General features: G+C 34.9%; 1 protein-coding gene across 4 annotated transcripts in view; it reads right to left on the bottom strand.

Annotated features, from left to right (window-relative positions):
• GOLM2 (golgi membrane protein 2) overlaps positions 1 to 24,843 on the bottom strand; it is a 104,902-nt gene that overhangs the window by 5,601 nt on the left and 74,458 nt on the right. For 2 of the 4 annotated variants that reach the window (XM_042988984.1, XM_007081752.2), the window contains exon 9: positions 3,542 to 3,709. The exons of the other annotated variants lie outside the window; for them this stretch is intronic. In XM_042988984.1, the coding sequence (XP_042844918.1) occupies positions 3,542 to 3,709 (168 nt within the window). The remainder of the gene's footprint in view (positions 1 to 3,541; positions 3,710 to 24,843) is intronic. 4 annotated transcript variants of the gene reach the window in all.

Consider the following 24,843-nt stretch of genomic DNA (forward strand, 5'->3'; position numbering starts at 1 on the left):
GACGTTGAGATTATGACCTGAGCTGAAGTCGGACACTCAACTGACTGAGCCACCCAGGCGCCCCTCATTGGGTCACTTAAAAGAAGGCAGGAAAAAAATTTTTTTACACCAATGTAAATAAAATAATATTTTTTTAGGCTGCTTCAGGAAACCAAGAATTAAAAATCAAAATAAACCAGAATTGTAAACACAGGAAAAATAGGCCTCACTTAATTCTACAAGAAAACACTTTACAGATAGTAGTGTCCCAAATGATCAATACATATGAACAAGCATCAGAGATAAAGCTGGCAGATAAACTCTATTGGCAGAGTTGCTGCCCAAATCTCCATTGACCTTAGCTGAATCCAGAACCTCAGCACTATAAGTGGAATCTCTAATCCTAGGGACCCAACAGATTGAGGAAAAGCAAAACAAAACAACAACAACAAAACTCCTCCTAATATTAGAAAGAGTAGAGAAGAGCCCCTAATAGTATTTCTGAAGTACATGTTTCAATTTTAATTGAAGTTGACACAATGTCATATTAGTTTCAGGTATACAACATAGTGATTCCACAAATCTATACATTATGCTATGTTCATCACAAATACAGCAACCATCTGTTACAAGCATGTTTCAATTTTTGATATCTCTGGCTGCAGAGTCTTAATGGCAGTAAAGATTTTCTTTCCTGGGTTTGGGGGAAGATATGTTTCAGGCACGCTCAAATCTGAAACACATTCTCCCATTATACCTGTGTTGTATATAGTGATTCCACTGTGAATATGATCACAGAATTTTAGAACTGAGAAGGACCATCTATTGTAGTTCAACAGTCACATTACAGATGAAGAAACTGTGGCCTAGAGAGTTAAAGTGACTTGAAAAGCAATACTCAACGGCTGGTCTCCTAACCTAATGTTTTTCCCCCTACTCTTTTCTACTGCCTGCTTTGGCTACAAGTGCAAACTGGCCTAGGAACCCAACCGTTATTTCTACATTGCAACTATGAAGAAATGTTCTTAAATTCTAAATATTCTAACTTAATAATAAAATTTAGAATCCAAATTATTGAGGAACTAGGGAACAACCATAATTCCCCCTTCCCACTTTCTGGACAGTTAATACCATACCTAAAGAATCCCTGAAAGCATGTTTTAAATTATTTGGCTCTCCAATACTCTTTTTTAGTCAGTTCACCCAAACATCCCTCTTCACTAGCTGCAGCTGGTGGCTTTGTTCCTATCATAAAGGAGTCCCCTTGGTAGCTGTCCTATCCTTCTACTGCTGTCATCTAGTGAACCCCAAAATGGGATAAAAATGTAAGTGGCAACCCCCAGCTCGAGTAAGATTGAGTTGCAAATGAGGAAACCCCAAAATCTAACAATCCCCTCCCTACTTCACTGAGGGTATCACCTTAGGTCATTTCCTTATATTCCTTAGAACTGATGCATTTATTTCCTTGTGAAAGGAAAGGAAGAGCAGCATGAGGATACTGGTGACCTAAAGTGGAAAGTTACAATGAAAACTGGGGATGGGAGAGGGAAAGGGAAAAGGGTATAGGAGAGAGAGAGAGAGAGAGAGAGAGAGAGAGGAGGCACTGAAGATAAATGTACCTACCATGGATAAAAGCCATACAAAATATCTGAAATTTTGTGATAAAAGTCATTAACTTTAAGATAGCCAAAAGCATAAGAAATGTCTTTCAGTTACAGCTGAAATTATTTGCTCTAATAAAACCCTCAAAATTATCCAATGATATGATAGAAGCTCTTAGGAAGAAAACTAGAGAATGTTTAAACTATAAACTAAATTTATAAGACCAGAAGTTAAAGTAAAGTTTAAAGTTCTAAAACTCAACGAGAAAGCATAAAATTATCAGTTAACAACACTGACCTATGTAGGCTAAGTACTATGGGGGGTGGAGGGTGGAGTGAATATGAAGGCAGAAAAGGACACAAACAAAATATAAGGCAAAATAAGTGACAATTCCTGCCCTCCAGAGCTTGGTAATCTAATTGGTGATATGATATACATGCATGAAAAAGCCTCACAACAATGTTATAAATAATTGCAAATAAAAACAATTCAAACAAACACAAAACAATGAAAAAAAATGGTAAAATTTATGAAAAATGGATGAGATTATAGAAAAGGTAGGTATAGGGGCGCCTGGGTGGCGCAGTCGGTTAAGCGTCCGACTTCAGCCAGGTCACGATCTCGCGGTCCGTGAGTTCGAGCCCCGCGTCAGGCTCTGGGGCTGACGGCTCGGAGCCTGGAGCCTGCTTCAGATTCTGTGTCTCCCTCTCTCTCTGCCCCTCCCCCGTTCATGCTCTGTCTCTCTCTGTCCCAAAAATAAATAAAAAACGTTGAAAAAAAATTTAAAAAAAAAAAAAAAAAAAAAAAAAAAAAAAAGAAAAGGTAGGTATAATTTATTCTAAAGCCCCAAACAGCATTTGAGAAGTTCTCATGAATGTATCCTTATAGAAGTCCTAGAATAATTATTATCTCTTTCTATTCCCAACAACCATTCTTCCAAAACTAGCATGTACTATCGAAACAATCCTGCATGGAAGTCTGAGTCTCTAAGTTTCCCTTTTTCTATTAACTACAAAGTATCTGAGGATAACTATAATTTCTTTTCAGTTTTATAAAAACAACTCTTGTCAATGAACATAAGTAAGATGTGATTACTTAAAAAGAGTTAAGGAAGAAATTGAGAGAGTTTACATTGGAAAATACTTCATGCATCACATTATAAAATAGAATACATCACACATTATTATGTTCATAATCAACTTCTACGGAAAAGAGAAAAAGTTCCACAAAATACTACTAAATGATATAAGCAGGCAGAAAATAGGCCTAAAAACTCATAATAATGTAATATACTCTGATATGCATGCATGGGTAGGGCTGCATGCACACAGGTAGATTCTGAACTTTTAATAAGTTAAAAGCTCAGAAGTTACATAGTTAACAAGGAAAATATGTTGAATCTGTGTATTAAACATAAAACAGACAAATCTTTTCAAACTGTTAAATATAAATTTTCAGCCTCTCAGAAAAAAGTTCAAAAACAGCCTTCCTATACTCAATCAGTAGTGACATATCTTATCTTCAGTATGGAGACTATTCTCTTTGGGACTTCCTTTATAACAAAAAGGCTGTCTGGTCAAAATATGTACCTAGAATAACGAAATGTTTTCAGATAAGAAATTGGAAAAGAATTATTTTCTGGGAGTATTTGCCGTAGGTAAAGCCTGGAGACGTTTAAAACAATTTAAATCTAAAATTTCTGAATACTTTTGAGTTTCAAATTATAACTATATCAATAATACATATAAGATAACTAAAATGAAAATACTTAAAATAATTAAAATCTAAAAATATGACTATCATAAAATTGTTTTCAAAATAAAATTGAAAAACTACACAGAATCTCTTTGTATTAAGATTGTAATTCTGTTAATAAGTGGGGAAAATTCTACACAAATTCAACCAAAAAATTTAGAGGTGGGTTTCACGGTCACAGCATGGAGGCCAAGCCCACGCTCACCTTGGACGTCTTCCTCTCCACCATCACCATCTTCTTCCTCATTGTAAGCCAGCTCAGCCTGCTTGTCTGCCTCGTACTCACCTACGTTACCATCATCCCCATTATAATCCGCCAGTTTAGAGCCATGCTGCGGATCAACAGGGGATTCATTCTCATCAAAGAATCGGCCTGTGAAGTAGGTAGAGGATTAATTCAAGAGTAAAGAGGAAAAAAAAAGAAGGGACCTACACTGGATGCCTCCAGAAAGTAGACAAGTGAAACCTGGCAACGTTTAGAGTATTGGTTATAAAAAAGATACATTTTTGTGAAGGTTATCCAAGACAAAAAGAAATAAGAATGAAGACTGAAAATAACTTTTTAAAAAAAGAATTTCCTTTTGGTGTTCATTTTAGTCATGCTACTTAAGGCTTGAATATTTTCTTAAAGAAAGGTTATCATTTTCGGGACTGCTTTCCTAATAACCAGTGACTTCTCCAAAGTAAGTATTTGTCTAATTTATCACTTTAGAAGAACAAGAAATGTTTTTATTACTAGATACAATATGTATTTGAAATTTGTAGTTATTTATTTGCTTTATAAAATACCATTTTCCATAAATAATTTTGATCATTTTTTTTGTAAAAATAAACAAGTACCATGCAGGCTAGTTTCTTTTTGGATGCTAAGACAAATTAACACAACTGAGGGCTATCTCAAGTTCCTTCAGTGATAGTGACTGACTATAACTGTGGATTTCCAAGGAGAGATGGCATAAAGAATAAACTATCAGAACTCCTAGTGGTATGTGTTTTGAAAAAACATCCCAAGTAATTCTGATTTATTCTTTCCCATTTCCTAAACAGGACTTTTAAAAGCCAATGATAGAGGAAGCTTAAGAAAGTTGAACTATGCGAGGCTGTTATATTGCACACATTCATAACAGTAAGAAATCAAAAAGAGCAAAAGACATAACATCCACTGTAGAAAGCTATTCAGCAACTAAAATTGAAAATGAAAATGTTAGGCACACTAAGATCTGACTCAGAAACACAAGTTAAACTCTACTTTGACATTAAATTTAAGTAGCATAAAAGTAAATGTTATTCCAAAATCTAAAATATAAATAATATCAACTTACTGATGATGAAAGAATTTAAGACTTTAAAAAATTATACAAACTTTCTATGGATAAGTCTAAAATTTTTTGAATTATGTTTTTAAGAAGTAAATTGAAATGAGGCATTCAGGAAAAAAATTAATGACTTCTTTGCTTGGAAAGAAAGGTTAAGTACAAATGGAAAGAATTAAGGAGGTATTGGTCAATTTTACAAACAGCTCACCACATCATCAGGGCAATATAATTTTAATTGCTGAGTAAAGAGTCAATTGGGGAAATAGTTGAAGAACAAATCACACTTACATAGGCTTTCAAGGATGGGGGCTGTTTACAATAGGAGACTTAAGTAACTGGGGCCAATAAAAAGAGCATAAAGTCATCTTAAATCTATTCCAGAATAAGGTTGGGTATGTACAATAAATAAATAAATGGAAAAGTTGATAAAATAGAGTTAGAGAAAATAAATGGATATAAAAGAATTAAAAAGGAAAAACAGAAACAAGAATAATAAGCTATTTGTGAGAAAGACACCATGTCTCCTAATGATAGTAATACAAAACAAAACATTTTAGTGGCTTTTATTATTATTTCTTTTTCTAACAATAAAATTAATGATGCCAATATAAGGAAAAAGGGAGATTTACAGAAATCTATATTTTCTTTTTCTTAATATGCAATATTTACTATGGACAAATTTAACCTGGAGTTGTTAAATCATCTTTATGCAATGTAAAACTGCTGTTTTAAATATACGAACATTTAGGGGCACCTGGGTGGCTTAGTTGGTTAAGCATCAGACTCTTGATTTCGGCTCAGGTCAGGATCCAATGGTTCATGAGAGTGAGCCCTGCTTGGGCTCTGCACTGAAAGTGTGGAGCCTGCTTAGGATTCTCTCTCTCCCTGTCTCTCTGTCCCTGCCCCCTTCCAAAATAAGTAAATAAACATTAAAATAAATAAATAAACATTTTAATATGCTAGTTCCCAATGAATTTCTCAAGGTATACCATTTCCTCTAAGAAATTTTTAAATTTTTTAATCAGTTATAAAATATAGAAGACTAAAAAGTTAACCTAAAAATTTATTGTAAAATATAGTTAATACTATCAGACATGGTACATTAACTAAAAAAGGGTCCACCTATACCTATTATAATATTGCAACAGAACAATTTATAGTATCTTTCTTTTATAGGTGTTTGATAATCTGACTAGCCCAAATTCAGCCCTAAAATTATAATATTAAAATTAGAGACACTAGACACTAGACAGAGATAACAAAAAAATCAATAACAATGCTTGACCACAGGGGCAACTGGCTGGCTCAGCCAGCAAAGTATGTGACTCTTGATCTTGGGGTTGTAAGTTTGAGCCCCACGTTAGGTATAGAGATTACTTAAAAAAAAAAAAAAAAAAAAAAAAAAAAAGAATGGATGACCACACAACTGTCCCTTGTTAAATAAGTAATTTGTGCTATCATATATGCAGAATTTTCATCTTTGGAGAAAGAGCTAACCCTTAATACAGGATTTCAACAGCATGACAGACAACAACAGAGAAAAAAAGAACCAGCTATACAAAGATGTCTGTCAAGTTGGGACATCAAACTTCACAATAAACAGTGAATGACTATGACAGCATAAATAAAAATGCATAACAATAATCAATACAACAAACTGCTCAATTATATAATTGTCAGGCAACATATTTGTAAAAAGTGTTATAGAAGGGAGGGGAGCCTGGGTAGCTCAGTCAGTTAAGTAGCTCACGTCATGATCTTGAAGTTTGTGAGTTTGAGCCCTTCAGCACAGAGCCTGCTTTGGATCTTCTGTCTCCCTCTTTCTCTGCCCCTCCCCAGCTCACACACACTCTCTGTCTCTCAAAAATAAACATTAAAAAAATTAAAAGTAAATCTGTAAAAAAAAAAAAAAGAAAAAAGGAGTTATAAAAGGGGGAAATTTGTGTGGGTTAGAGCTAGAAGGGAAGGTTTCAAGAAAGAGGTAAATATACTGGACCATGACAGAGAGAAGGAAAGAAACACCTGAAGAATGAGTAAGAAGGTAGATAGAGTATTCAGGACACAGTGAACAGATTAATTTGACTGGATTTATTTAGAAAGTGGAAAGAGGAAGTTTAGACAAGCAAATTTGGAATAATTATAGAAAAACTTTAAAGTTAGATATTTTCAAGGGCATCCTATATCCACTTCACAGGGTCATTGTTAGAATGAATGACAAAGTATATGGAAGTATCTACAATACTCTTTCATCCAATAAAGACTCACTAACATATGTGAAAGGTATTGTGCTAGTACTGTCACACAAAAATAAACTTATCATCTCCATCTCTGGTAACTTATTATAGGAAGGAAGACAAACAAGTAAACAAATAATTAGAAAGTGATGCTATGTGTGCTATACCACAATGATCTAGAAAGTGACATCTTAACATGGAGACTATTGCTACTGTTGGTTTCTATTTGATAGAGGAAGTCTGAACTTTGTGTAGGAGGCAATAGGCAGCTGTCATAATTTCTTTTAAGCTCTCTGAGAACAGGAATCTAATCTGATTTATGTACTACAGCATTTCCAGTGTCTTTTCAGGTAAGAAGCTATGAGGACTTAGACTAGAAAGATATAAGAGGAAATTTTAGGAACAGGTGAATCAAATACATTTAAGAATGACAAATTGAATACATGGCACAGTGGAATGGAAGCACTCAAAAAATGATTCTATAATCCTAGCCTAGAAACTAAAGATACTTGTACCCAAAATGGAACAATTGAGAAGGTATGGGAAAGCAAATGCTTTAGGTATACTGAACTAAGGGTTACAGTAAGATATCCAAATGAAAATAGTTTATAGACACATGGAAATATGGAACTAGACTCTAGGTGCAAAGTGAGGGCTAGATGTATAGGTTTAAGACTCATAAATATAAAGATGATATATTAAACTATGAGGAGCTAATTTCTATTAGGAAACAAATACAGAAAACAGCTATTAGTCAAAGGAGTGATCTTAGGTATTGACTATCTTTAAGAAGGGAAAAAGGAAGTAATGAGGATAAAGTTATCACATGATGGTGTAAAACTGTGATGTCTCAACAAGAATTAAATATTGTACCTTATCTCTGAAGCATTTTACCTATTTATTTAAAGATTTTTAATTCAGTTCTCTCTCTCAGTAACCACAATGTTAAAACTGTGCTCAGCTAGGTGAGTAATATGGTAATTTTATTTAGTTTGGATCCCCCAATTTCCTTATATTTTTTATAAAATTCAACTGTGTACTTGAATTTTATTTTCATCCTGGTGGCTGCTTGAAAATAATTAACTTATAGCTTACCAGTAACAGGATACTAGCTTCATCCTAACAATTTAAACATGAGAACATGAAGAAAGAAACAACATACACTCTAGCTATTGACAGTCTTTGGGTGGCATCGCGTTGGAAAACCAAATCATAAGAGATTGTTGATACACTTTTCAGTTCACTTTAAACAATATAACAGAACTTCATACAGAATGATAGATATTCTGTAAAACACCTTAAACATCAGGCTGCAAACTCCCAAAACCAGTAGAAAATGAAACGATGATGACAAATAACTATAACATTTCTCAATGTTACAGTCACAAAAAGGCATTTCAGTCAAGAGAATTAGACTGTATGTTTTAATCCTGTACTGAAAATCAAACCAAGATAAGTCACTTTTTTGCTTCATTAGCTCCAGTTTCACTTATAGGTTTCAATTTCTCAATTATTGTATGAAAAACAGGTTTATATTTTTCTAGTCATTCTTTTAATATATTGTCACTATTATAAACAAAATAAATCAATCGGAAATTTTACTCCAAAGGAGGGAACCTCTTTTTCTAGCCTTCATCTACTGGTAGTATCCACTTCGTACCGGTCATTTGGAAATTAACAAATTCAAATGACTCTTGCATCATTCAATTTAACACCTACAATGTTGACTATTTTAAGTATCCCTGAGGGTCCATGACATGTGATAATTTATAATCTGCTGAGACATGAGTTAAGAGTTGTGAATGCTGGAAGGGTGAAGTGTGCAAATTTTGACAAAAATATTACTGCAGGCTTTCCCTACAAAGCAACATATAGGGAAGACTACTTACTGGCATTTGAACTATTTACTTTGATTTCTTTATGAGGAACATTATGGGGCAAAAAGACCATACTTATTTTGCATCTCAAGGTATAGGACCGGCATGTAGTAGTAGGCACAGGAAGGAATCTGTTAATTGACTGGATTTATGGAAGGTAAAGAGAAACCAGGGAAATGAAAGAAACATGGTAGCTAGAAATTACAGCTAATAGCATCTGAACAATCACCACCACCATTTCACCCCCATTCCCAATGCCAAGAGGTTCAATTGCTCTTTCCCCTTCTTCACATTATCCACAGGCTGCATTTTTGTTATTTTTTTTATCCTTAAGACTAATTCTATGAGGGGAAGGGAGAAGAGAAGGGAAGCACATGATTTGATTTGCATCAGGGTCAAATACTGTTCTCCTTTACCTCTTGCTTTCCTCCTCCACCAAACCTACTGGACTACTCCTAAAACCAGCATAAAATAAAGGGGACTGAGGTGGGAACCAATTAGCTAATCTTTGAGTAAGTAATACCAAGCATATGTCACATATTTATGACAAGTACATTAGTCTTATGTACATTAAGTGGTTAAACACTTCATTTCAACTTCAGTATTCAAATATTCTTTAACAGAATAAACAAAACTATAATGTAATTGGGTAACAAAATTCTTTTTTAAGTTTTATTTACTTATTTATTTTTGAGAGAGAGAGAGAGGGGGATAGAGCATGTGCATGCGTGCAAGCAGAGAAGGGCCAGAGAGAAAGGAACAGAGAGGATTCCAAGCAGGCTCTGCACTCAGTGAAGAGCTCAAAGCAGGGCTTGAACCCATGAACTGTGAGATCATGAGCTGAGCTGAAATCAAGAGTCGCACACTCAACTGACTAAGCTGCCGTGGCACAAATTCTTGTATGCCAAACTTGATTACTTTCTGAATTCACATCATAAAAAAAAAAATGTCATCTCAAAACATTATTGTAGCATACTGAAGAACAGAGCAAACCATTTATTCATATATTTCACAAAAAATTTTTTATTTTTTTGAAAAGTAAGCTCTACACCCAGTATGGGGCTTGAACTCACAACTCTGAAATCAAGAGTCCCAGGTTATACTGATTGAGCCAGCCAGGCACCCCTACAAAAATTTTTTCTGTTTTGCTTTGTTTTAAATTTTCCTTTTTTTTTTTTAATGAATTCTCTTTTTAAAGAAATGTTTATTTGTTTTGAGAGAGAGAGACAGAGAGAGAGGGAGAGAGAGAGCATGAGCAGGGGAGTGGCAGAGAGAGAGAAGGAGAGAGAGAATCCCAAGCAGGCTCTATGCTGTTAGCACAGAGCTCAAAGCAGGACTCAATCCCACGAACCATGAGATTGTGACCTGAGCCAAAATCAAGAGCCAGACACTAAACTGAGCCACCCAGGGGTCCTCTACTTTTTATTATTAAATATTTTCAGATACAGAGAGAAGTGTCTAGAGAATATAATGTCCATGTTTCCATCATTCAGAACTTAGTCAAATTTAAACATTTTTTTGCCGTATTTGTTTTAGAACTTTTAATAAAGAAAACATTACATATACAATTAAAGTTCCCTAGCACCTCTCTCTAACATGAGCCTCTTACCTCAAAGATAACCTCTATCTTAAACTGGGTGTTAAATATCCCCATGAAACTTTACACATTCATTAATAAATAGTATTGATTCATAGGCCTCTAAATATATGGCATCTGGGCAGGAAAGAGTTAACTGGGCATGCCTTGTTTGCTGAAACCCTGTACACTCTAAAGAAAGGTTTGTCTTTAGGACTGTTGCTTGGCTGGAAGCTGGAAGATAACTTCTGAGCCTATGGAATGTTCTGTCTGATATGTGTGTTTCTTGGGCCAGGCTATACCAGCATGATTAAATTAAGTTTATCCTAACAAAAAGATTTATGGTGTATATTTGTTTTTGCTAGGTGGGGCGTGGAAGGGCTAAAGTCTGAATAACTGAGCTCAGTTATGCAAGCACTGCATGACATGTGGGCACGACATGACTGATCCCTGAAAAAATCCCGGGACCCCAAAGATCAAGTGAGCCTCCCAGGTTGGAAACACTTCACACATAGTGTCACACATCTTTGCCAGGAGGATTAAGCAAATCTCCATGCAACTCCACTGTGAGGGGACACCTGGAAGCCTGCATCTGCTTTCTCCTGGATCTTGCCCCATGAGCTTTTTCCATTTGCTGATTCTAATCTCTGTCCTTTCACTGTACCAAACCATAACTGTGAATATTAATAATTCTTCTGTGTCCTGTGAGCCCTTCGAGTGAATCATCAAATCTGAAGGTGATCTTGGGACTTCCAACATAGCATAATGTATCTATTTTATCTATTTTGCAACTTGCTTTATTTTCTCCTCATTATACTTTTGAGATTTATCCATGTTGATAAATGTGGCTTTGTTCATTCATTTGAACTCCTATATATAATTCCACTGTATGTGTATGGGACATATCCATTCTCATACTGATGAACATTTGTTTCTGATTTTCAACCTAATAACAAATACTCTTGTACAGGTCTGAAATTGTAGGTACATATTAGGTGCTGAGTTGTAGGGTATGTGGATCTTCTCACACTTATGATTGACCTTTTAATTAATAAAATTCTTAATTTGAATTAAGTCCAATTTATCATTTTTTAAAATTCATGGTTACACTATTCACAAAAAATAAACTCAAAATGGATGAATGACCTGAATGTGAGACAGGAAACCATCAAAACCCTAGAGGAGAAAGCAGGAAAAAACTCTCTGAACTCAGCCACAGCAATTTCTTACTTGACACATCTCCAAAGGCAAGGGAATTAAAAGCAAAAATGAACTATTGTGACCTCATGAAGATAAAAAGCTTCTGCACTGCAAAGGAAACAATCAACAAAACTAAAAGGTAACCGACAGAATGGGAAAAGATATTTGCAAATGACATATCGGAGAAAGGGCTAGTATCCAAAATCTATAAAGAACTCACCAAACTCCACACCCAAAAAACAAATAATCCAATGAAGACATGGGCAGAAGACATGAATAGACACTTCTCTAAAGAAGACATCCAGATGGCCAACAGGCACATGAAAAGATGCTCAACATCACTTCTCATCAGGGAAATACAAATCAAAACCACACTGAGCTATCACCTCATGCCAGTCAGAGTGACTAAAATGAGCAAATCAGGAGACTATAGATGTTGGAGAGGATGTGGGGAAACGGGAACCCTCTTGCAGTGTTGGTGGGAATGCAAAATGGTGCAGCTGCTCTGGAAAACAGTGTGGAGTTTCCTCAAAAAATTAAAAATAACCCAGCAATAGCACTGCTAGGAATTTACCCAAGGGATATAGGAGGGCTGATGCATAGGGGCACTTGTACCCCAATGTTTAGAGCAGCACTTTCAACAATAGCCAAATTATGGAAAGAGCCTAAATGCCCATCAACTGATGAAAGGATAAAGAAGTTGTGGTTTATACATACAATGGAATACTACTTGGCAATGAAAAAGAATGAAATATGGTCTTTTGTAGCAACGTGGATGAAACTGGAGAGTGTTACGCTACTTGAAATAAGTCATACAGAGAAAGACAGATACCATGTTTTCACTCTTATGTGGATCCTGAGAAGCTTAACAGAAGACCATGGGGGAGGGAAGGGGAAAAAAAAGTTACAGAGAGGGAAGGAGGCAAACCATAAGAGACTCTTAAAAGCTCAGAATAAACTGAGGGTTGATGGGGGTGGGAGGGAGGGGAAAGTGGATGATGGGCATTAAGGAGGGCACCTGTTGGGATGAGCACTGGGTGTTGTATGGAAACCAATTTGACAATAAATTTCATATTAAAAAAATAAATTCATGGTTAGCTTTTTGCAGTGGGGGGAGGATTAAGAAATCTTTACCTATTCCATGTCATGAAGACATTTTTTTGTTTTCTTCTAGAGGTTTTATTAGCTTTAAAGTTTAAATCTACAATCTATTTTTTTAAGGTGTATTTATTTTTGAGAGAGAGAATGAGAAAGTGTGAGCAGAGGAGGGGCAGAGAGAGGGGGACAGATGATCTGAAGCAAGCTCTTTGCTGACAGCAGAGAGCTAGAACTCAGAACCATGAGATCATGACCTGAGCTGAAGTTGGACGCTTAACCAATTGAGCCACCCAGGTGCCCCAAATCTGCAATCTACCTTGAATTTAATTCTGTGTATTGTGTAAAGTAGGAGATCTAAGGTTAATATTTTTCCATTTTGGTATCAAACTGACCCAGTACTACTTATTGAAGACTATCCTTTTCCCCACTGCATTGCATTATCAATTTTATCATAAATTAAGTGACCATATATGTGTGGTTAGTTTTGGCATACTCCAATCTGCTCCACTGGTCCATCTGTCTATTCTTGTGCCAATACTGTATTGTCTTAATTACCTCATTAATAATAGTTTTATAATAACTCTTGATATCTGATAGAAGTCACTAAGTTTCATTCTTATAGACTGTCTTGGCTATTCTTAGTCTTTTACATTACCATACACATTTCAGAATCACTATACCAATTTCCAACAACAACAACAACAACAACAAAAAATATATATATATGCTACTGGGATAATGAATAGGATAGCACTGAAATTCTAGATCAATCAAAGAACTGACACCTTTAAAACTTTGAGTCTAAAACTTTTGAGTAGCTCAGTCAGTTAAGCATCTGACTTCAGCTCAGGTCATGATCTCTCAGTGAGTTCAAGCCCCACGTCAGGCTCTCTGCTCTCAGCGTGGAGCCAGCTTCAGATTCTCTTGTTCCCCCTCTCTCTCCACTCCTTCCCCCTTCTCACTTTCTCTCAAAAATAAAGACATTTAAAACTTTGAGCCTTCCAGTCTGTCAACATGGATTTACTTATATATTATCTAATTTCTGTCAATAATATTTTGTAGTTTATAGAAGTTCTTGTGAATATTTTGTTAATTTTTTTTCAAGAATCTGATGTATTTTATTCTATTAAAAATACTTTCCTGTGGAAGCTGGCTGGCTCAGCTGGTGGAGCATGTGACTCTTGCTCTCAAGATTGTGAGATCGGGCCCTATATTGGGTGTAGAGATTACTTAAAATCTTTTTTTTTCTTTAATATTTTTATTCATTTATTTTGAGAGAGAAAGCATGAGCAGGGGAGGGGGACAGAGACAGAGGGAGAGAGAGAATCCCAAGCATGATCAGTGAGTCAGCTCAGAGCCCAACACAAGGCTCAATCCCATGAACTGTAAGATGGTTACCTGAGCCAAAGTCAAGAGTGGGATGTTTAACCAACTGAGCCACCCAGGTACCCCCTAAAATTAAAAAAAAAAGTTTATTTTTATTTTATTTTTTTTTTAAAGTTTCTTTTTAAAAATTTCACTGTATATGTTTGTTGCTGACATGTATAAATACAATTAACTTTATACATTAGCCTTCTAATTAGTTTGCTAAATACTTATGTAATATTTACTGGGGCATCTGGGTGGCTCAGTTGTTTGAGTGTCCAACTCTTGATTTCAACTCAGGTCATGATCCCAGTGTTGTGAGATTGAGCCCCATGTCCAGCTCTGAGCTGGGCATGGAGCCTGCTTGGAATTCTCTCTCTCCCTCTGAACTTCTCCCCACTTGTTCTGTTTCTAAGATTAAAAAAAAAAAAAACTTATTTACTGTATGTAATAGTTTGTAGATTGCTTTGAGTTTTCCACATTCAAAATTATGCCTGCAAGTAATATCAATTTATTAGTTTTATTTCTTCTTTTAATCTCTATACTGTTTATTTTCTTTTTTGCACTTTGTATCGTTGACTAGGACTTAAAGTGAAAAGTTGAATAGAAGTGATGATAGTGGTTCTTAGTTTTCATGATTTCAAAGGGAAAAGTTTTGATAGTTCATTATTAAGTGATATTTGTTATAGGATTTTTGTAAATACTCTTTGTCAATTAAGGAAATTACCTTTTAGTCCTAGTTTGCTCAGAGTTTGTTATTTATCACAAACACACGTTGAATTACTTGAAATGCTTTCTTTGCACCTATTGAGATGCACCTACTTGATTTGTCTCACATATTTTATTAATGTGGTAAATTACACAGATTGCTTTTCAAATATTAAATAAGCTTGCATTTCAAAAACAAACCCAACATGGTCATCATGTATGTCATTTTTATCTATCTCTGGATTTGATATGCTAACATTTTATTCGGTATTTTTAGATGTACTATGTTGGGAAGGATCATCTGTAATTTTCCTTTTTCATAATATACTTAGTTTTGCTACCCAACTTATTCTGGCTTCATAAAATGAGTTAAGAAGTGAAAAAGCTCATTTTAGATTGGTTGTACTTCTTTAAATGTTTGGAAGAATTCACCGGCAAAAACATTTGGGCATGAAAATCATTAAGGAAAAGTTTTAAATTACACATTCAATACCTTAAAAACATTTTTTTAAAAAATTTGAGAGATAGCATGTGCCTGAGAGGGGGAGAGCACAGAGCCTGATGTGGAGCTCAATCCCACAACCCCGGGATCATGACCTGAGCTGAAATCAAGAGTCAGATGCTCGAATGACTCAGCTACCCAGGAGTCCCCAGATTCAATATCTTAAATAAATATGGAACTATTCAGATTTTCCATATCTTCTTGTGTCAATTTTGTATATAGGTGTTTTTCTAGGATACTATTCATTTCTTCTACATTTTCAAATGTTTTGGCAGTAATGCAACTCATTAAATATCCTCTAATATTGTTATTTGTAGGGCCTATATTGATGCTTTTTCAATTCTGATATTGATAATTTGTGCCATCTCTTTCTGTCCTGATCAGTGCTAGAGGTCTTATTTTCACTTTCTTTTCAAAGAACCAATTTTTAGTTTTGTTGATTTCATTACTGATTTCATGTAGTGATCCCAAATTTATTATTTAAAAATTTTTAATTGTTTATTCATTTTTGATTAAAAAAAATTTTTTTTAATGTTTATTTATTTTTGAGAGAGACAGAGAGCATGAGTGGGGGAGGGGCAGAGAGAGAGGGAGACACAGAATCTGAAGCAGGCCCCAGGCACCATGCTGACAGCACAGAGCCTGATGTGGGGCTCGAACTCACAGACAAGATCATGACTGAACTGAAGTCAGATGCTTAACTGACTTAGCCACCCAGGTGTCCTGTAGTGATCCCAAATTTAGTAATCTAGCTAAACATTCTTATTACTTATATTAGTGTCTCTTTTGGGGTGTGGTTAGACTTGATTACCTATTCAATTTACTAAATGGTTATTGGTTTATTCAGGTTTTCAAATCTTCTTGAGCCAATTTTGGTAAGTAATTTCCCAGGAAATTTCCATTTGATCTAAGTTTTCAAATTTATTGTCAAAGTTTTATTTTTATTTAAAAAATTTTAATGTTATATTTATTTTTTAGAGACATAGAGAGGGAGAAACAGAATCTGAAGCAGGCCCTGGGCTCTGAGCTGTCAGCACAGAGCCCTACACAGGGCTCAAACCCACAAACTGCGAGATTATGACCTGAGCCGAAATCCAACACTCAATAACTCAGCCACCCAGGCACCCCTGTCAAAGTTTTAAGTAAAATTTTCTTGTGACTTAAACTATATCTTCTGTTGTTCTGAATATTAATTAATCTTTTCTATTTTTCTTCATTAGTATTACTAGATGTTTGTTTATCTAGGGTTTTTTTTGCCCCTAATTATTCTTTATTTTCCATTTCATTTATGATTGCTCTTGTCTATTTTTTCCTCCTTTCTTTCTTCTCCTTTCTCTGAATCCAGATTGTTTGGGTTCTAATGCTGATTCTGCTCTTTAGCAGCTAAGTAATCTTGAAAGTGTTACGAAACTTCTTTGTGTCTGCTTCCAGTCTATAATATGGAAATAATATCTACACACTGATTTGTTGTACATTTACACATACACATACCTTTAGAACAAAAACTGGCACATACTAACCACTCCAATGTTAGCTATTATTAGTATCATCATCATTAGTAGTAGTAGTAATAGTATGACTATGTCGACCACTACTATTAATACTATTCAGGGTGAGGGGCACCTGGTGACTCTTGACCTCAGGGTTGTGAGTTCACCCCCACGCTGGGCATGGAGCCTAATTGAAATAAAGATTTAAAAAGTACTATTTTGAATGAAACTCATTTAATTTTTAGGATTTTTTTTTCTTACTGATTTCAAGGCCATAAATTTAGCTGTAAATATTACTTCAAATGCATTCGTCACATCTTGATATGTGTGGTACTTATATCATTGTTCAGTTCTATAAATTTTGAAATATCCCTTATAAATACACACCTCAAAAAAAAAGTTATTGATGACCAACATTTTTAAGTTTATAATAAAGGGATTTTAAGATACTATTCATAATATAAATAGCCTAAATTTTATCAAGACTCTCTGTGACCTAGTAGATAGTCAATTTCTGTAGTTGTTCCATGTATACTTTAAAAAGTCTCTCTTTATGAAGTATAGAGATCTGTATAGATTTATATATATTTGAATAAATTCAACAATGTTTGCTTCAAAATTCTATTTTTGATGACTTTTCAGTTTTGACAGAAGTATATTAAAATCTTTCATGTTAATTATGTAATTGTTAATTACTTTTTGAAATTGCAACAGCTTTTTGTCTATTTTCTGGTTATGTTTTTAGATTATTTCTTCTCTTTAGTAGGTTGTTCCTCTTGTTATTATGGAGTAACATTCTTCTTTTTTCCTTAAAGTCTATTTTGTCACTTGTTAATACTTTACATTAGATTTCTTTAGTTTTCACTAATGAATATCTTTTTTGAAATTAAGGTAAAATATACATTATGTAAAACTTACCATCTTAACCATTATTAAGGGTACAGTTCAATGGCACTAAATATAATAATATGGTTGTATAACCATCACTACCATCCATACCCAGAACTTTTTTCATCTTTCCCAACTGAAACTCTGTATTCATTAAACAATAATATCCCCTCCTCCGCCCAGGGCTTGGCAACTACCACTCTTTCTGTTTCTATGAATTTGACTACTCTAGGTACCTCATACAAGTGGAATCATAACAGTATTTGTCCTTTTGTGACTGGCTTAATTCACTAAGCATAATGTCTTCGAGGTTCATCCATATTGCAGCATGTGTCGGAATTTCCTTCCTTTTTCAGGCTGAGTAATATTCCATTGCACCTATACCTCACATTTTGTTTATCCATTCATTTAACAATGAACACTTGGGTTGCTTCACCTTTTGGTTATTGTGAATAATGCTGTTCTGAATATGAGTGCACTAATATCTGTTCAAGTTATCTGTTTCTATTTCTTTGGGGTATATACTAAGGGAGAACTATCTTTTATAGTCCTTTTATTTTCACATTTTCTACGTGTATATGTTTAAGATTTAGTTGTAAACACTTTGTAGTTACATTCTGCTTTTGTATTCTTTTATGATCTCTTTTAACAGGTAACTCTAATCTGTTTATACTTATCATGATTTTTATAATTTTTTAAAAAGTTTATTTATTTTTTTTTTGAGAAAGAAAGCATGTGAGTAGGGGAGGAGCAGAGAAAGAGGGAGGGAGAGAGAATCTCAAGCAGGATCCACAGTGCCAATGCAGAGCCCTGTATGGGGCTCAAACTCACAAACCATGAGATCATGACCTGAGCTGAAACCAAGAGTCAAACACTTAATCAACTAAGCCACCCAGGAGTCCTGATTCTTGTAATATTTGACCTTATTCCTTTGATTTTACTGTTTAGATTCTAAGTTTTCTTCTTCCTTTCTTTCAAAATTATCTCCTTTTCTTCTTCTACCCACTGTTAGATGGAAGTGGCACATTGTATTTCTATTCTTTTACCCTTAACTTTTTTAAGTTTTTATTTTTTATTTAGTTGCTTTTTGAAGTAGGCTCCATGTCCAACATGGGGCTCAAACTTATGAACCTGAGATCAAGAATTGCATGCCCGGGGCACCTAGGTGGCTCAATCAGTTAACCGTCCAACTTTGGTTCAGGTCATGATCTTGCGGTTCATGAGTTCGACTTTGGCTCAGGTCATGATCTCGCGGTTCATGAGTTTGAGCCCTGCATTGGGGTCTGTGCTAACAGCTCAGAGCCGGGAGCATTCTTCGGGTTCTGTGTCTCCCTCTTCCTCTGCCCCTCCCCTACTCACACTCTGTCTCTCTAAAAAATAAATAAACATTTAAAAAAATTAAAAAAAAAAAAAAAAAGAGTTGCATGCCCTACTGACTGAGCCAGCCAGGTACCCCAACCTTAATTTTTTCCCCAACTCTTCATTTTTAAACATATTTAATTTATACATTTTTTAAACAAAATTACAAAATATTCAGTATTTCTATCCTCCTTCTGAGCAGGACATGGACCCTTTCACTTTACCCTTGACTATCTTCTCTTATTTGCTGCTTTTGCTGTCATAACACAAAAATGGTTTTAAGCCAAAAATTAAATTTATCAATAGCTTTGATCAATGAGTTCCCATTTTTTGTAGCTATTAGTGTCTCTTCAATTTTCTTTTTACTAAAGAATAACCTTTACTCTTCTTTCATCAAGTGTGTCTATAAGAGGTAAACTCAGTCTTGTGTAACTGAATGTCTTCATTTTATCCTCAATGTCCTCATTAGCTGATAGAACTTTCTATGTTAGTAGTTATTTTCTACTCACCACACTGAAGATATTATTCCATTATCTTTTGTCATTTGATTTGCTGATGAAAAATCTGTCAATGTAATTGTCATTCCTTAGAAATAATCTTTGTTTTCTGGTATCATTTAAGATTTTTCCCTTTATTTTTGGATACTATGAAGTTTTCCTACAATGCTTAAAAGCAAAGATCTTTATTATCCCACTTGACACTCAGCAGGCATATATGAGCTGAGAACTCATGTATGTCTTTATTCAACTGCAGAAAATTCTGAGCTCTTCAAACCCTTCAAAATTCTTTTCAAGTATTGATTATCTACCATTTCCTCCATTCTCTACCCAAAACTCTTATCAGACATATGTATATCTTCTGTCTTAACATCTCTGTCATATATACATATGATATATATTTACATCTCTTTGTCAATCTCTGCTACATTCTTGGTAAATATCTCAGTACAAGATACCAAATCATTTATTTCAGTCAATTATGTTCATGGTCTAGTATCTCATAGACTGATTTTTATTTCAGTGACTGTATTTTCATTTCTAAAATAAATAATTGGTTTTTACATTTATCTATTTTTGCTTTTTCTCTGCCTGTTTCTTAATCACTTCTTTTTTTGAGTAAGTTATTTCTTATTTATCTCTCTGTGCATCCTTAAACATGTTTAGTTTTTAGCAGACTGCTAGATAAAATTGTTTTCACATTTCAATTGTTGATATGGTGGCTATGTCCCTTAGCATTAATATTTTTCATAAATTTTGGAGTTTTGGTTTGTTGATTGATTTTCAGTGTATGTGGGGTATTTGTTTTTCTCTTTTCCCCTCTCTGTGTAAACCCATATTATCTAGTAATTATATTTTTTAATCTTTTTTAAAAATTATTTATCTATTTTTAGAGAGAGACTATGTGCGCATGCACACACAAACAGGGAAGGGGCAGAGAGAGAATCCCAAGCAGGTTCCATGCTCAGCACTCAGTATGGAGCCGGTCGTGAGCTTGATCATGACCTGAGCCAAAATCAAGAGTGGGACACTCAACCAGCTGAGCCCCACAAGCATCCCTCTGGTAATTTTAAAGATGCTTTCACCCAGTTCCCCAGTCTAGAATGAGATTTATAATCACATTTCAGAGTTTATATTCCATGATGCTACAGAGGTAGCACAAATTCAGTAGAAAACCAATGGTGGTGTGGTATGACCATGCAGTATGGTCACAAGGCTGCATCTGTAAGTTCCTATCTCCATAAGCCTTTAGGTTGCTAAACACTGTAGTCCTTGATAGCAGCCAGCAATAGCTTTATTTTCTGCTTCCTCTGCCAAGGAGATGGGGCAGTAATCAGGTCCTGACTTTAAGCAATAAGCCTGGCTCCTACTTTATTCTTGTTGCTCTTAAGAGCCAAATTCCCAGAAACCTAGATTTTCAGACCCGAGCGTCATAAGTCCATTGAATTCCTTTCATCATTTAGTTTTTTTTGTTTGTTTGTTTGTTTCTTGACCACAGAAATGTTAACATTGTTTTGAGATTATCAGTAATTTTTAGTTCTCTTTTTATATATATTTTGTCTATCATTATGTGTGTGAGCAGAATGCATATGTAACGGTGAACATGTTCAATGTTAAAGCCATCTGGATAGGAGATTGAAAATTACTTTAAAAATCCATGTATATATAGAAAAATCATATACTCTCTGATACTCTAGCTTGTCTCTCCAGTGTTGTTTAGGAAAATCATTAACCTTGGTTAAATAAACAAACTCCTGGGGCGCCTGTGTGGCTCAGTTGGTTAAACATGCAACTCTTGATTTTGGCTCAGGTCATGATCCCGCAGTTCATGTGTTCAAGCCCCATGTCAGACTCTGTGCTGACAGTGCTGAGCCTGCCTGGGATTCTCTGACTCCCTCTCTCTGCCCCTCCCCTGCTTGTGCTCTCTTTCAAAAATGAACATTGAAAGAACCCCCAAAAAACAAATGAATTCCTGCTGCTACTTACACTGAGGCATGCTACACAGGAAAAACCTGTATGAGAAGCAGCTTGATCACTACCTATTGTTTGGAGTAACTGTCTTTGTGACTCTCAGCATGAGGCTGACATTTGAAATGAACTGTTTTCTCTATTCAAGGTATCTAAATATACAGGGTATATCTAACCCATTGGCAAACAGGTGGACCTTCCATGAATTTTCAGTTTCAACTACTTTGGAGGATATCTGACTCCCTCCATGAAGTATGCCTCCAGGATACTTTGAAATATCCCCAAACTGTATTTTGTGTCACAATATAGCCTACATTCTACATTTTAAATTAAACCAACCCAAAGAGATCATCCAAATATAATGAAACATGCCACAAATTATCTAGCCATTTTTGCATGAGGTGGCAATACAAAATTAAATTTATACAAGTATATCAATAAAAATATGTTAACCTAAAAATCAAAAATACTAAATTTAAAACTGCCAAAAAATTTGTGGTGATCACTGTATAAAATCTAAGATTGTTCATCCCATATCTAGTTAAGAAAAATTATAGCTATAAATGCATAACCTTTTGCCTAACAGGCATTCAATAAAAGTTTTTTTAAATGAATATATTACTAAGAAAAAGAGATGTGAAGATTTAAGTATCTAAAACTAAAATATTAAAGTTTAAAACCTAAAAACTGAAAAAAAAGTGACAAGTCATGAGTAGCAAAGAATAAAATAAGTATAAGACAGATTAGAAATTAAATAATGGCAAAATTAGTAGTTGGGTTTTTGAAAGATATAAAAATTTAAACAATTGATAAATAATAATTTAAAAAAGAGTGACTATAAAAGTTTTAGGACTAAGAATTTTAGAATAAAGAAATTAAAAATAAGAAAATTCTCATAATTATTTATTGATATAACTTATGACCAATTTACCATTTTGACTGTGTGACTATTTACAGAAATAAAAAATTCCAAAATGGATGCAGTAAGTTTAACAACATTTAACAAATGCTTACTACATACATGGAAGCTTCAGAAAATAAAAAAGAATAAAACAGTTCCTGCCCTCATAAAATTACCACTTTAATACAGAAGGCAGGTAAATGAACAGTTACAGGATTCAGGATACAGTATCCAACATTGCTGGTTCTTTAATATTTTGTTTTCTAGATTTAAGGAAACTTTTTTCTCTTTTCTCTTAAACTATAACTTAAAGCAATTTGATAAAAAAATATATATATACCTTTGTGAATAAAGATGAAACAATTTCTTTTTCTCCCTACCTGATCTTGCAGAATTCAGAAACTAAGTGAGTAAATCTTATTTTCATGCAATACAGTTATTTGGGTAAGTTCAGTAAGAATCTGTTCTCTTGCTATTAGGACACATTTGGACACTTTGGTTATATTACCAAGGATCTGACTGAATATCATACTTGAGAATGATGCATAAAATCCAATATGACCAGGGGCACCTGAACTGATGGTTCAGTTGGTTAGGTGTCCAACTCTTAGATTCGGCTCAGATCATGATCTCACAGTTCATGAGATTAAACCCCATGTCGAGCTTTGCAGTGACAGCACAGAACCTGCTTGGGATTCTCTCTTCTCTGTCTCTGCCTGCACCCCCTCAAAATAAATAAATAAACTTAAAAAAAAATCCAGTATGACCAGACAGCTTTACAATTCTAAGGCTGACCTAATTAGGAGCCAATATTTATAAAGCATCCCCTTGGAAAAACCAGTCTATACCGGGGATACAGGGTTCCCAGCCATACAAGTGAATCACAAAGGTCAGTTCCTGGCAGGCTTAGAAACCTCAGGATATCTTGGGAAGTTGGAAAAGAGAGGAATTCAAATAGGTCTAATAGGTATTATGTCTAAAGTCTGACGGTGAGTCCTTGGTTTGGCTTCCTAGCCTCCAGAGGCTTTTAAAACTTGAATCTGAGATTCTTTATGAAAACTTTTAGCAAGCAAACTCTAAAGACCTAGGTAAGCAAATACTATTCTTGTTGCACTTATGACCAAGTTTAATGAGACTAGCCTTATTTTGCAAACAAATTAGTATTACTTTATCTTTGATAGAAATAGGGGTGACTATAGTGAGAAAAAGGATGTTTCAGTAGGGAGCTAAATTCTAGTCCTAGCCATTGTCTTTAAGATTTTATTACTTACTTGTTACCTAGCCTGCATCTTGAATCCTTCTAGTTTCCTCCAGTATCGAGCTACCACTCTTCAAATTAGAGTTTCCAATTTTTCTCCCACCCTTCTGACTTTGAATTACTAAAACTTGAAACTGTCCTTTTCCCAAAGTCCTGCAAACTGAACCTGGACAATTTGATGTAAACTTGGCAAGAAATCACCACAACAACTCATGTATGGGCAAACTTTGTGCCTATTCCCGTGTGAGCCACTTAGAAAGTTCACCAGATCACCTGATGACATCACCAGAGACAATCAAAGTATAAACCAGGAAAATCTGTCATATTTCCAGTGCCTGTCTATATTTCATCTGAAGATGCTTCAAGTTCAGCATCTTAGAAAATCTTAACTGACTGCCTTCTGGACTACAAAACTGGTTCCAATCATTAACCTTTTTCTTATGTTTCCCTAGAAATGCTCAGGACAGAGACTGGTTCAGTGGGTTATGGGACAATCTACCAACTCAATTTATGGAATGTGAAATTTCTTGGAGAAGCTTCAGATAGAGTGGAGTGGGGGAGATGACATGGTTCAGGACATCCTACCCCCCAAATACAGCACCTTGGCCTTTTAAATATTTCAAGCTAAAGGAATCTAAAAAATGGTATGTGAAGGAAGGACCTTCTGACCTTCCCCTGAAGCATGTCATAGAACCCTCATTTGGAAGATACCCTCTCCTTATAATCTGGGGGGAAGGCACATCTTTATATCCAAGACAGAACAACACTAAGAAGAAGAATCTGAACAAATAGGCCTTACTACATTTCCCCGAGCTTACTATACTTACCTCATACACTTTGTCCTATCATCTTTCCACAACTTTCAACTTTTCATCAGACCTAGCATAAAAACACTTAGGTTTAACCATTTCTCAGTTCTTCATTTTCCTCTTAAGGGTACTGTGTCATGAAAATTTACATGAAATACATGTGCATGCTTTCCTCCTGTTAATCTGTCTTTGTCAGTTTAATTTTCAGACCCAGTCAGAGACGCTAAGAAGGTCAAGGAAAACTTTTCCTCCCCACAATAGTTAATTACAGAATAATGTGGAATATACACTAATGAAAGTATGTTCAATGTATTGAAGTAGAATGAGAAAGGAGTGATTGATATGGTCAAGATTGGTAAAGATATGAAGAAGGATTTTACCAAATAGGTGACAGCAGAGCATGCCTTTAAAGTATGATTAGGAATTTACTAGAAAGAGAACAAGAAAAGGAAATATTAAAG

This window comes from Panthera tigris, chromosome B3 (genome assembly GCF_018350195.1).
Source record: "Panthera tigris isolate Pti1 chromosome B3, P.tigris_Pti1_mat1.1, whole genome shotgun sequence".
NCBI lineage: Eukaryota > Metazoa > Chordata > Mammalia > Carnivora > Felidae > Panthera > Panthera tigris.